The sequence below is a fragment of the Bos indicus x Bos taurus genome, chromosome 8, assembly GCF_003369695.1.
Source record: "Bos indicus x Bos taurus breed Angus x Brahman F1 hybrid chromosome 8, Bos_hybrid_MaternalHap_v2.0, whole genome shotgun sequence".
NCBI classification, from domain to species: domain Eukaryota; kingdom Metazoa; phylum Chordata; class Mammalia; order Artiodactyla; family Bovidae; genus Bos; species Bos indicus x Bos taurus.
The window spans coordinates 36258091-36272888 of NC_040083.1; the positions used below are offsets into that span (position 1 = coordinate 36258091).

At 37.0% G+C, this 14798-nt stretch overlaps 1 protein-coding gene and 1 long non-coding RNA gene across 46 annotated transcripts in view; one reads left to right on the forward strand and one right to left on the reverse strand.

The window, feature by feature from the left end:
- Positions 1–14798, forward strand: part of PTPRD (protein tyrosine phosphatase, receptor type D) — a 2534232-nt gene that overhangs the window by 2390172 nt on the left and 129262 nt on the right. For 23 of the 44 annotated variants that reach the window (XM_027549255.1, XM_027549273.1, XM_027549261.1 and 20 more), the window contains 2 exons: positions 1683–1697; positions 5899–6011. In XM_027549255.1, the coding sequence (XP_027405056.1) occupies positions 1683–1697; positions 5899–6011 (128 nt within the window). The remainder of the gene's footprint in view (positions 1–1682; positions 1698–5898; positions 6012–14798) is intronic. The other 21 variants (XM_027549289.1, XM_027549258.1, XM_027549263.1 and 18 more) reach the window with 2 other exon arrangements.
- The window catches only part of LOC113897041, an 876355-nt gene that overhangs the window by 30928 nt on the left and 830629 nt on the right, over positions 1–14798 (reverse strand). For both annotated transcript variants that reach the window (XR_003512220.1, XR_003512219.1), the window contains 2 exons: positions 5231–5422; positions 3974–4049 (listed from right to left, as the gene is read on the reverse strand). This is a non-coding gene — a long non-coding RNA (uncharacterized LOC113897041). The remainder of the gene's footprint in view (positions 1–3973; positions 4050–5230; positions 5423–14798) is intronic.

The following is a 14798-nucleotide window of genomic DNA, read 5'->3' on the forward strand; positions in this document are numbered from 1 at the left end:
GCTGCCTTAGGGTCCCCTTCTCTACGCTTCTAAAGCACTTTCTGCTTATCTTTATCATAGAACCTACCGCATTACTGCCATTGCCCATTTCCATGGCTTTCTGTGCCCTCTAAACTGTAGGTCAAGGACTCCGTCTTATTCCTCATGGTATTTCCTTGTGCCAAGGCAAGTGCATGGCACAGAGGGCTACTGAATAATCAAATTTTTAGTGATAGATACACTTCCCTCCTCTTATGTATTCCATCTCTCATTATCACCTTCATCTTGACTGGCAAGAGCTGTAATGAAATCCTTAGCCTGCAATTTAAAATCCAAAAGATTTAAACTCATAGATATTTGCACAAAATATGTCCCCATGTGCAGTAAGGCTGACGTTTCTGTGGCAGAGGAATGACGTGGAGAGTATGCAGTGGTTCATCCTAGTATTCAACAGCCTTTTCATGTACAAAACTGGCAATTCACAAAGTATTTCACTCTGTCAGAGAAATAGGTTTTCTTACAAGGGATTCACAGATGACGTCACTGATTAAAAATAAGCCAAGTTAGGAACACTGTAGGATTTTTAAAAACTTGGCGTAACTAGCTAAACCACTTTAAGAATCAAAAGAACCTGTGTGTCTGATATCATTTTCATTATTCACTTTGTATGGGTGTGTGTTTGTACAGTTTAAATGTGGACTTTGTACTTTTCAAAAGCTATGGACTGGATTACCTTAAGGGAAGATATTGTAGCAATCTGGGTATATAGTTCCTTGGCAATGAGGTAGACCTGGTACCTTTGTTTCTTGCGATTGAGAACTCACAAAACATTTTGCAGTTTGTCGCAACATGAGGACTATTTAGATGAATTCTTTTTAGGTGAAGGTTATACCTTCTGCATAAAGAACATGGTTAAACAGTCATCATCATCACAGGTGAAAGTGCCAATGAGAGCGAGCTGGAAGTGTTCACGTACAGTAGTGCGTCTGTGACTAGGAACATACAGGGCATGTCAGTGGCTGGTAATACATTGCTTTTCTGGATTAGCACAGCTATATAGATGGGTTATGCTCTGTAGATATAATGATGAGTATTATATTTTCCAACACTGACAATGTATTTAAGCTTTTACTTGAAAAAAAAGATTTATAATCAATCACCTTACTTGCCAAAATGTGTTTGAAGAACTCTGCCACTTCTTACCTTGTGGTGTATTATACAATTGTGCAAATTCTTCTGCAGGGCAGTGCAATTTGCAGGTATTTTAAAGGAACGATGTACCTCTTAACAGAAGCTTGTTTTTAATGAACTAAATTTCTTATATGGGATAATGTTATATTCCCATTAAGTGCATGAGTTGTTGTCTCATGGCATGTTTTTTTAAAAATCAAATATCTCTACCATAAAACTCTTCCTAGGATATAATTAATTGTGGTAGTGTTTTGTAGGTTGATGAATAAAAGTGAATCTGACATTAATACACACACAAATGCTTTGCTTAGCCATGTACTCTCATGTCCTCCATTTGCTTCATGATTGATTAGAGGCCTTGAAATATTTTGATATGCTATCATTTTCTAATGTGTGTCAGTGTATGTCCCTAATTTTGAGCTGTTAAATCTTGGTTGTCATGGTTACTCTCGTTACCATTGGCCAACTAACATTTAGCCTCTCTTTTTCTTTTTTGCTGCATTAAATTGGAGCAGTAAACCTGACAGGTGAGGAATAGAGAACAATCCCCTTTAATGCTCAGTGCAAAAAAAAAAAAAAAAGCAAAACACACAGGTAGACTTTGGAGGTATTGAGGGGGTAATGGTGGAGGTTGGATATAAAAGATGAAACTGGCAAAGGGAACGTGGACAATGCCTAGGTATAAAAAGTAATTTTTATATTAAAATGACTCAGGAAGAGGTAGTTTATATATGATGTAAAATAGATTAAATTTAGAAGGTAGTAAAACCTGTCTCTGAGTTTTGTTTGTAGTCAAGGTTAACTGAGCATTTGTATGTGTTAATGTGAGTCATTTTCGTTTTGTTTTGTTTGTTTTTACTGAAACTATGATCTCAAGACCCTTTGTACAGGAATACTAACATTTTTATACCCTGCTAATATCGACGGCAGTACTTTAGTATAAATTTATGTTTAATTCCAAATTGTTTTCCCTGTCCTCCAGCCTTGAAGAATAATAGCAATAATAATTATTCCTATATTGCTTGCTTATTTACTGATCAGTCCAAGCTAACCTTTCAGCTTTCTAACACACACACACATATGTATGAATTCCTGATTAAAATTAAGCAAAGGACCTCGATGCCCATCTAACCTGCCTCCCTTCCAGTGTTGTATTCCAGTGGTTCTCTATGGAGACAAGTAGCAAGAGCATCAGCATCACCTAGGAACTTGATAGAAACACAAATTCTTGATCCCACCGACCTCAGATCTACTGAATCAGAAACTCTGGGGAGTTGGTCCAGCAGCCTGTAGTTTAACAAGTCCTCTTGGGTGACTCTGATGCATACCAGAGAATCACCACTACATTATTTTCCTTAAAACCACGTAACACTGGTCAACAAGCTGCGTTACACTTTCACTGACAGCAAACTGACTACCTCAGAGAAGCTGTGCTTGTTATTAATCCAGCAGGAAAACACACGCAAATAGTTTTTTTAAGGCAAAAGTCAAAACACTTTGAATCCACTTAATATACTCAGAGATCTACCTCTCACTATAAAGCTGTCCACATTTCACAAATTCATCACTACCTTCTTGTTCTATCAAGAGAGTTGGGCCAAAACTTAACATCATCTAACCCTCCTCCCCTGTTGTATAAGTGAAGAAATTACGTGTTAGGTTTGTAGTTGACTTACCCGAGGAGACACAGACAAATAGTGGCAAAGTTGGGCTTTGTTCTTGAGGACGTCAGAATCATTGTGAACTGATTTCTTTGAAATCTCTATTAAATGAATACATTTCTTCCAAAAGCCTCTATGTATATGTCTGAATATTTTTGTTCCAAATACAGTAGTTACGATCTTCCACACCATGCCCCTGTGTTTTTGTTCCCCACTTCATATGTAGAGCAGGTGAGACTAGATGAAAATAAAACCCCACTGCGACCACAGAGCAGTGTTTTTGTTGTACATTATTCACAGCCCAGATAAAAACATTTTTATACAATTAGCATTTTCTGCCATATCTGAAATGTCATGTGCTTTTCTATTTTCTTTTCACGCAGATAATGCCTGCCCATGGTAGATACTTCTCGCTGTAAGAAATAAACTTAGCCTAGGAATTTATAATTCTGATAGAAAAAAAATAGCAAGGCAATATTCAGAATCTGTTTCTAGTCACTATTTGTTATTTTTTTCTAGTTGAGAATAATGAGATCTACGAAAACTTATAGAAAAAAAGAAATGTCACTCCTGATGTTCATACTGGGCTTGATTTAGACCATTATATGCCATTTAATACTTTGTAACAGTAAATTTCATTTTTAAAAACAATCGTTGTTTCTGATGATGATCGAACTCTTCATCCTGCAATCTTCCTTAGAAATTCTTTGTTAAAAACTCACATTTTAACACATTTCTGTTTAGAAACCATGCGGTAAAGTGTGGGCAGTCAGAATTACCCGTGCAGTGATCATCACAACAAGATGAAGCAGAATGAAATTTAAACAGCTGATTTTCCTTAGCTGGCTAGGAGTTTTGGAAACTGGTTTCTTAGAGATTATCTTATTTCGACAGATTGAGGGAAAAGTTAGTTATGAAATGTCAGGACACCCCTCCCGCTTGTTACAAGAGCGACTTGTCATTTTAGTCTCATGATCTGGGTTTTCCAAGACTCACTGGGCAACAAGATAGGATTTTAGCATTCCTGGTACCAAAGAAATTGACTAAATGTCTTTGCAGAGTGTTCTTTTTTCTCCCTCTGCCTCACTGCCACTCAATCTGGCCTCAGCACAACAGAAGATAAGGAGGATGTCCCCCAATACCTGTAACAGTGTCTCCTTGCCCAGATATTTCTTCACATGGCTTCCATAACACTGCAAGACAGACTGTAGAGCCATTCTGAAAAGGGATACAAATCCAGATTTTAGGCATCATATCTGGCACATAAGTGAAAAAAAAAAAAAAAAGTGCCAGACTGTGAAAAGACCAAAACCTGAGAAGGGCTACTGGGATTACTTGGAAAAGACCAACCATATGTTTGTTACACTTCAGATTGATTGACTGGCCAAACTTGGTGGTGTTTTGTTAACCAATTTATCTTCGATAGTAAAGCATGTCTCTGTGTCATGAGGCTAATACCCACAGCATCAACACAGTCCCATTTTCTACTCTGCAAGTGGTTGTCCTCTCCTTTCACATTGTCTCCTTAGCCCCTTTTTCTCTTCATTCTCATATACCTCTCACCAGCTTTCCATCTCTTCTTTTTCTTTCCTTCTCATTTTCCACTCCATATAACTGGAGCTGCCAGTTCCTCTGACATGCCTCCAATTCACTGCTTTCCTCTGACTGGTAGTATGTTTGGCAGTACGCTCTGTCCTAAGGCTATACTTGAGAATTTTAGGTAGAAACAGTAAATCCTGAGACCGGTTAATCCAAGGTTCTGAGAGAACAATGTGTCTTAACAGGACTCACCCCCCAAAATTCATCGCACTGAGAACATTTTGCCAAAGGCATTGCACTTGAGCAAATCAAGTATACTTTCCCTTTGCATCAGTCTTCCCTTCATCCTCTGGTTGGTTTCATTCTATACAGATGAGCAGAGATGGGAAGAAAGGCTATTTAACAGGAGCCCTCTAGCTAACCATGGAACGACCTGGGTGGCATTGAATGAGAGCCCATTGCCACAGCAACACTAATGAGCTGTACCACAGTCATATCCAAAAGGGACAGAGAGAGTTCCTACCCACTGCTGCCCCCTCCTCCCAGATAAGAATGTCTTTGCTCTGAGCAGGATGAGATGCTAAGATTATGACTCCAGCCTGGAGATTGCTAGAATCTGTATTGGGAAGAAACCACTGTTTGAAAAGTTCTCCCTTAGTTAAGTGAGTTTTTAATCTAATTCAACTAAAGGAAAGTATTTAGGTACCACTCTGTGTCCAAAGCGACTTAGCAGCAGCAGAAGCAGCTGTGATTATTTGTCTGGAAAAAACATGGATAAAGCAATCTTATGAAAAGCCTGACATTTGTTGCATAGACATTTTTTAAAATTACATCATGACACCTTAAGCAAAGATACTTACCTTGACACCATAAACAGGCAACATGGCTTTTTCCTTGGAATTTAAAAGAGAAAAAGGATGCTGGTTTGGTGTGGTCCTGATTCTCCTTCCACGTATTAGGGTAACTTGAACTCTTAGAAATACACTTCCTGCATTTATCTGGTTATGGGAAAACCCAATGCAGGTCCACTTTGTAGTCACTGGTCATGAATCCTGCAGGAAAAAGGAGGGGGGCAGATTTAGCTGTTTAGCTTGAGGCCAAGTAGTTTCTGAGTTTATTTCCATGGTAACTACAATCATAGTATTGGTTATTAGGGTTACTCTATCCTTTTCCTCCCAAAGAGAACTAGTGGACAAGGAAGAAAAGCTGAACAAGTTTCCAAACCTATCTCACTGGCACCTCAAAGGCAGAGTCTCTGAATTATTTAATTCTAGAGCTAAAGGAGGACTTACAGATCATCCACTTAAAATTTTCAGACATGAGGAAATACTGTAGGCCAGGAGAGAAAAAAGTTAGCTTAACAAAGTCAGAAAGGTCAGAAAGTTTTAAAACTACAAATGGGGATGGGGGTGGGGGGGAAGGAGTGGGGAAGGGTAGGGTGGCAACACATACATAATCGTTTACTTTTTTAAATCCGTTTCAGTTTTTTTGGTTGTTTTATTTCTTAAATTTTATTCTCTCCCTATAGGAAGAGGGCAGAATCTGACTCTAGAAAGAGCAGCATACCAAATAGTAAGGAGGTCCCTTCACACCATCCAACAGACCCAGTAGAACTGAGGCGCCTTAATTTCCAAACACCAGGTAAGAAGCACGACTCATCTTGTCCAGAACACAGTGTTTCCTGAAAGTTTTATAGCCCCAATGACACCGCCATGAGAGGTGACTGTATCACTTTATTTCTAACAGTTGTTTATCTTCCTTCTTTATTATTACTGAGACTCAGCAGAACATATGTCTTGAAAGGAAATTATATTCTTTGTGAAAATCTGAGGTGGGGTGGAAAGAGGAAAAAAATAATTTTTCCTTCAAGTTTTGGAAAACCTAAAGTCTTAAAAATATTTGCCATTTTTATGAGCTTATTAGCACAGTTGATTATTTTCAATGACACCTATCTGGAAAGAATCCAGTTTCTTACCTTATAAAGTGAATGAGTAGATGGATGGAATGTTACCTCATTCATCTCATTGGGAAACAATACATTTTTTTTAATCTATTTCTCTATTAATTTGTGTCTGTGTTATTCTGAAAGAAAGGGGAAGGGAAGAGAAAAACAAGGGAAAAAATTGTATGTTACCTTTACTAAATTTCACTAACCAGTTTAGGTTTCTTGCTGAGGAGATGCTCAGAGTGATTGAGGATAAGAAATATATGCTTGTTTCTTAAAGAACATTAAGTGCTTCAACAGAGGAAAAATATTATTCCTGCTGAGGGGTGTTTTGTTCAGCATTGTTACTGCAAGGCTAACTCCATTTTGCCTTTTTTCACCTAAATCTTGTTTATGCCAAAATGATGAATGGTAGAGAGAGCTAAACTATACAGCTGAGTGGCATTGTCTCAGTACCTAATGAAAATGAAAAAAATTAAAGAGCTGATCTAAGAAGTCCATTTGATGACAATTTGATGTTAGTATCGTATCCCAAATTGTTTGAAAGTTTTCTGTGTCAAATGGATATTCTACTCATTATGGTATACCACAGATTTACTACACTGCACATTTTCTGTGAATTGCTTGGAATTGAAAGGGCACAGTTTACTGTATTTACCATATGTGTGATTTTACACGTAGATATGCCATAGTAACTAGTAACTATCCAGTTAAAAGAAATGCATGGAATTTTAAACGTGGCTCTACCAATCACCATAGACGTGGGCTTTAAAAAAAAAAAAAAAATCTCTCTCAAATGAGGTTTATTCCTTAAAAAGCAAAGATGTACCTTCGTCAGCATGAAAGTTAAAATAAATTTTCCATATAACTAAATATCTCCTGATGGGCATTTATTTAAGAGGCTTAGTATAAAGGCAAGATTAGCAGCAAAATAGAGCCACTGGGAGTGCTATCCCTCATCAGCCCAGCACCGAGAGAGTGACACCTGAATGGCTACTGTGCAGAAAGGGTTACTAGCAGAGTGCTGGTGGCTACAAGGGAAATACCAATGCCTTCAACCAAGATATCCCCATATTCAAGAATGCTAATAAGAATCTAATTTCCCCAATGTATGTGGGAATATTAGATCCCTTTATAGAGTAGAACATGCTAAGTTCCATATAAGTCACTAGAAAGAATGAAGGGTACAATCGAAGTGAAATTCCTTTTATCAACAACAGCTTTAACAAAATAAAATGGGGACTTAGGCTTATGGTTAGTGTTAGTTACTTAGTCGTGTCCAACTCTTTACAGCCCCATGGACTGTAGCCCGCCAGGCTCCTCTGTCCATGGAATTCTCCAGGCAAGAATACTGGAGTGGGTTGCCATTCCTTCTCCAAGAGATCTTCCTGACCCAGGGATCAAACCTGGGTCTCCTGGATTGCAGGCAGATTCTGTACCATTTGAGCCACCAGAAGATATCATTTAACTAAGATTAAACTTACCTCAAATGGATAGTGGAATAAAGTGGGCAAACAGTAAAAAGGAGAGAGGTGGTTTAAGAGGAATAGAAGAAAACAGGAGAAATTGTCCCAAGATCCTAGCACGTCTATTCACAGGCAGCGTTACGCTGTCACCGCCTGCTCAGTTAAGCAGTCTAGTTAAGTCTTGGTTTGTTGAAATAGTCTTTGTGCCTCCCAAGCTCTAGAATGTGGCCTGCTGTCCTGAAAATCTGACCAGTTTACAAAGAAAATAGACTCACGTGTTAATGTGAAATTCATAGAGTGTGTTTCAGTTTGCTTCAGCCAGTGGGGATTCTAGCCAGGGGCTATGAATTTAATTACTTGCTGATAGGATAAGAGCAGAAGTTGGGATTGTTAACCAAGTAGCTTTATTGTGCTAATCCTCCCTGGTTTGTAAATAATCAAGGGCTTTGCTGGATGATCAAATAAAATGATTCTTTTATTCTAAAACACTTTTCTTAGGTATTGCACAGGAAGCAATTTTACTTTGTACTTATATTTTTGGATTTTAAGCCATTCACCCTTCAGTTTCTGAAATGTGCTTTTTATATACATCATACCTTTGCGTATATAGTTATGTACAACTATTATATAATATGACAATGTTACTTAATAGTATGCACAAGTAGAGACTTAACAATCCATGATTTTCAATGAAATCAGAAACCTGTGATTTATGTAACCAGCCCCTAGCACAGAATTTGATCTTGAAAGCAAATTGATTTCTACTTCTGATGAGTCTGTTGTGGATGATAAAATGTCAAACTAACATTATCATTTGAAATTCAGTAGGTCTTTCAGAAGGTAAAGGAAGCTTATTGCTTAGTTCACCGATTCTTAATTCTACTTTCCTTTAAAAAAAATCATCTTGTGAATTAAAAATCTATTTACATTTTGAGTTACTTATTTTTGTTGGAGCGTCTGGGTTTAAAGAGCCAGATCTTTTTCCCAAATTCTGCTTCATATTCAAAAGATATTGAAACATACATACAAAATTTCATACAGATACAGTATTTGGCATTAAGTACTTCAAAGAATTATTTCCCTAATTGTAGTACCACAAACACATATGTCTCTGGGTCCGGGAAAGAAAAAGGTCAGAATTTTGTCTCTGGGTACAAAGTGAAAACAGAGAAATCTGTTCTTTTCATGATACCATCTCTGTGAAGTTGTGGGATGTGGAGAGGAACTTTGCTTTAAGCATACTTGCCAAATTTGGGGTGATAATCAGGTCCTTCTGTTTGTTAAACACTATTCAAGCATCTAGACAGGATTAGAAATGCTCGCCTTTTGCAAATTAAGAGCAGGTACCTCTGCTTGTAGGTATTTTCCACGAATATATTTATCTGTCTGTTAAGGATTCAGATGGCAGTGTGCAGCCAGGTTGCAATTGTGAGAACCTGCACTACCTAATCTCTTGAGAGACTATGGCTTACAACGGTGACATCACTTCATGGTCTGCGGGGACAGTCAGAACTGGTGTGGAATAGGTCAGTTGAAGGGATCATTTAGCTAAGGTGAGACTTACAACCTCAAGTGGATAATGGAATAAAATGGACACAATGAGTAAGTGAGGGAAGAGATGTAGAAGACTGTTCTAGAATTAGTAACTAGTGATCAATTTTTATAAATCTTTAAGATCTGTGAAGGAAGGGAAGAAAAGACTCTCTTATAAAAGATGCTTTTAATGAAACCCCTATTTAAGCCTTACACATCTCTGTGGACAGTGGTAGCTGGATATGTGTTAGGATGGCTGATAGACGAGTTACATGTTAAAAGTGAACTGCTTTTTTGGTGGGAAGAAAGCTTTTCTTATTAAAAAAATTTCCAAGTTGCTTTATAATCGGCCCATCAATATTTCTTAATTAATTATAAAAGTAGCACATGTTTACTGAGGAAAAAATTTTTTTAATAGAAAGTAAGCTTAACAATAGTTATACTTAGGTTATGGCTATATGGTTATGCAGTGTATTATTTAAATTTTGTGTGTGATTTTTATAAGTTGTAAAAGGCAAAAAAATACTTTTATAAAAGAAAAATTATTCTTTATCTTGCTTTTTCTTCTTTTGACATATTTAAAATAAAGTGTAAATGATTTCCTATACTCCCAATTTTACTTTCCAGAAATATCTACCATAAGGAGTTTCATGCATGTATTTCCAGAATTTTTTGTGTATACAAGTTCTTTAAATGATAATATATAGCAGGTATATAAATACAGATGCATTTACATGAAATTTCCTATTTTAATATTTAACTACATTTTCCAAGCTAATATATGAAGTTTTATCTCCTTTAACAGCTGATAGTATTGATGATATTCTGTTCAACAGATGTCACAAAATATATCATCTCAGTCCTTATTAATGGAGGCTAACTCATTTTCTGCATTTTGCTCTTACAAAACATACTGTACTGAGCAGTACTGAGCCCAGACCGTTTCACATTGCTGTTATTTCGGAATGGTGGGCGCCTGGGAGTGTGATGGCTGAGTCCTAGGGCAGGCACATTTTACTTTACCATTTTGATAGAGATTGTCAATGATGGACATTTTTGAAATCCTGTAAAAAGCCTTACCTACTGTGTAGCCCATCTGGGAGGTGGCCTCTAGAATTGGACACAATGACTAAAGTAAATATAATATTGTCAAAAGATGGTGATTTATAAGAAAACCAAAACATTACTGGTATGTGGCCCTATTTCTATTTTTTCCAACAAAGCAAATTTAGAAGTTCAGCATCTTAAAGAAATAAGCTTTCTTTCTAGTATTAAAAAAAAATGTAAAAGGACATGGAAACTAATACCATCGTGAGGCATGCTAGTCAGCAGCTTTCTTTGTGCCTGCAGACTTCTCCCTCAGACCAACCCACTTTGGTCTGAATTGTTTAGATTTTTTTTTTCCTAAAAAATTCTTTTTCCAGTATCTGTACCCCTTACTTAGAATCCTCACTCCCCTTACTCCCAATTTTTATTGTTTTCCACACAAAAACAAAACTCTAGACTTTGTACTTGCACCTTTTAGGAAAAGAGATTTAAAAATTGATGATCAGATGGTACAATGTAAAAACTTCGTTTTCATTCCATGAATGACCTTAATATGTTTTGCCCTAAAGCATACATGGATGGTAGGTGATTGATGGGCTGTGAAATACAAAAACAAACTCATAAAATGTTAACGTATCAGAAATAGCCGTATCAGCAACACAAATGTCTGCATAGCAACTGAGTGATTTTGAAAGCTCTTGAGGCATCTCTTCTGATGCACTAGTAGTATTAACCGGATCAGTGCTAACAAAATCAATTTTTATACGTATCTCCTTATATTTTATTTTGTACTGTAGGAAACGTAAGCATATACCTAAATGAATAATACTAGATGTACTCTTTTTGTATTTCAGAAACGTTGGTTCTTTGCATCTAAATGCTAAACTTCTGATATAAAGGAACATGGTTCGTTCAAATCCTGCATTTTGAGAAATCCTACATAAAAATGAATTTTAATTATGTCATTTAGTGTTACCTGAAAAAGCACTCTTGGAGTACCTTTCCCTTAATGATGATCCTAGTCATGGATTAAGTCAAAATGTCATTGTCATACTAAGAAGCAATTACACCTTACAAATCAACGTTCTCTTAATTCACCATTCATTTGTGAGGCAAATTGTAAACGTACAATATTTATAGTTATTGAAGTTATGCTAAGTAGTTCATAAATGATGTGAAAAGCTGTCAAATATTTTGTAAACTTAGTTGCTATGATTTATTAAGTAGGTAGGTATAATTCTGATTTGATGAACAAAATAACATTTCTCTGTTCCATGGCCACGACCTGTTCTTCAGTCTTTATCACAATATGTTAGAAAGGAAAACCATGAAGACAGTGTTACTACATTATCACACATGAATATTAACAGCAAAATCATCTAAAAGATGTTCCACCACTATTAGTGACCACAAAACCTCCAGTTAACAAAGTTGTTATGAAGTTTTAAAGTATCTACTGGCATTTAATAGTGTTTAAAAAATAAGGCAAGTATTTGATAAACATTTCTCTATATATAAAAAATTCATTTGAAACTTAATATTGGTTAGAGTAGTGACCTCATAAAATAGAACATTTGAAAAGCAAAAACATGATATTTCAGGGGGGTTTTGAAAACATGTCTGCTGAATAGCACTACAGTTTTTAACATGAACTAAATGTATACATTTAAAATATTTCCATGGAAGCTCACAATGTCTTCGTAAGACATAAAAAAAAAAAAATACAGGTGTGTGTATGAGTGTCCTTTACTTGTTCCCCACCACCAACACAAGCATACCTTCTAAATGAAGCTAATACATTATTGACACAGTTTCTCAAACTGAGAATAGTTTATGATGCCATGTTACTGCATGAACAGTCCGATTTCACAAGTCCATATTTATGTATGTGACACCACTCTCCCAGGGATGTTCAATGATTTAAGAGATAGCATGGCATAATGAGAAGTTCCCTAAATGAGAACTGGTAAGGTGTGGGATTAAAACCCCCACAAAGCCATAGTTTACTGATAATGATGGCCTTGATCAAGTCCTTTTACTGCTCTGAGCTTCATCTGCCTTCCTAGTGGACTTAATTGGAGAGGATTGGGGATAGAGGGTGAAGCATGGGAGAAGTACCCATTGCCCAGTCCCACACACAGTACTCAGCGTCTCTCCTAGTGACACAGATATGCTGCCTCTCACTTTCAGCATTCTTAGATTTTAATTCACACACCAGAGGAACATTCCGCTCTTCTAAAACAGAGGTCACTGTTAGCCAAATGTGGCCTCCAAAGGTCTTTTCTTTGACCCCCACTGGATTTCAACAAGTGAAAATGGAGGAAAGCAACATAATTGTCTGGGTTTTCAGGTGCTACTGAAAGCCTGAGAAGCCTCACCCTCTTGGCTCTGTAGTACCACTTGGAAGATATCTGCTAGAGTTTCCAACCTTCTAGAAGCTCTCCAGTCTATAGCAGCCCTAAGGATAATCCTGACATTGAAAGAGAACATCAGCTGCCATTCATCACAAGTGTATTTTTTTAAATAGAGAAATATTTCTCTTTGCTGAGACTTCATATTGAAAGTAGATAAACGAAGAACAGTCCTAGGAGATTCCTGGTTGCACAAAAATGGGGAGGAGTAGGTTTCTTGTGAGTGTTTACTATTCAATATCTGTTTACACTTTTCCTTCTTTTCCTAACTGACTTGGGCCCTTTAGCACTGGAAACTTTGCCCCCTGCTTTAGAAGATCATAGCTTCAATTCCAGAAATAAAACAGTAGAAGGATGCCAAAATCACATATGATTTTGTTACTTACTATGGGCTAAATAATAATGGGCTAAAATATACAAATCTCTTAACTTTCCTAGTCTTCAGAACTCTTTTATAAAATGAAAATGCTGGACTAAGTAATGTCTAAGGCACCATGATTTTTAAAGTTTTACATCTTATAAGGAAGCCATTACACAGTTACTATCAAAAAAAAAAAATAGCCATCCTGTTTTTTCCTCCAACCTAAGGCAGATTTCATTGACTACATCTGTCATTTTTCATGTTGACAGTGTGTATTGTTGATATCATAACTCCATAATGAAAACTCTGTTCTGATGCAATGGGTGCCTTCCTTTAAAATGCATTTATGTTGTGCATTTGTAGCTTTGAACTGATGAGGTCGAGACCCTAGCAAGTCCTCATCAGCTGTGAGCTGCACTTCAAGTTATTTGCTGCTAATAATAGCTAAAGCACTAAAGCTTCCTAATTGAGACTTAGAGCAGATTCAAGGGTATCACCAGGAGAAAGCTGATCTCATTCTTAGATACTCTAATATGATTTTTGAATGAAAAAAGTTACAGGCTCCCCCCCAAAAAATCCCCAAAGGACTGAAAGGTATTACTGGGGAATTTTAAAAATGTCAATGTCTGGCTCCCATACCCAGATATTCTGAGTTAATTGGTCAGGTGTGCAACCTGGAAAGAAGGGATTTCAAAGCACCTCAAAAGATGCTAATATGAAAACACTGTTCTAATGAAAACATTGGTTCCCAGACACTGAGCAGTGACCAGGTTCCAAACAAAAGAGTGAAAAAATACTTTGGTGAGGTCAAATTCATAATTAGTGTCTCCTATTTCATTCAGATTCTAACATACTTGATTATATCCTGTAAACTTTATTTCCACATTGGACAATAGAGAAGTTTAGGGAGAATCATATAATAGCATTTTTGCAAGAGATCCTTGGTAATTATTTTCTGATATGAGCTAAAGAGTTTCATGTTAAATAATACATGCTGTAGAGGGTGTGGAGAAAAGGGAACCCTCCTACTCTTGGTGGGAAAGTAAATCAGTGCACTATGGCGAACGGTATGGAGGTACCTTAAGAACATGCTAAAGATATATCCAGAGAAAACTAATTCAAAAAGACGCGCGCACCCCCAATGTTCATAACAGCACTATTTACAATGGCCAAGACACAGAAGCCATCTAAACTGCCCATCAACAGATTAATGGATAAAGAAGATGTGTGTGTGTGTGTGTGTGTGTGTGTGTGTATCCGTACACACACATATACACCCTGGAATATCTTACTCAGCCATAGAGACGAATGAAATACTATTTGTAGCAACATGGATGCACCTAGAGATTATCATATTGTACTAAGTGATGTCAGACAGAAACAAATATCAGATCACTTATGTGTCAGATCTAAAGTATACAAATAGACTTATTTACAAAACAGAAACAGATTCACAGATATAAAAAGCAAACTTACGGTTACCACAGAGGAGAGGATGGGGGGAGGAGTAAATGAGGAGTTTTGGATTAGCAAATACAAACTCACTCAGTCATGTCCCACTCTTTGTCACCCCATCAAGCTCCTGTGTGCATGGAATTCTCCAGGCAAGAACATGGAGTGGGTAGCCATTCCCTTCAGCGTCTCTTTCCAACCCAGGGATTGAAC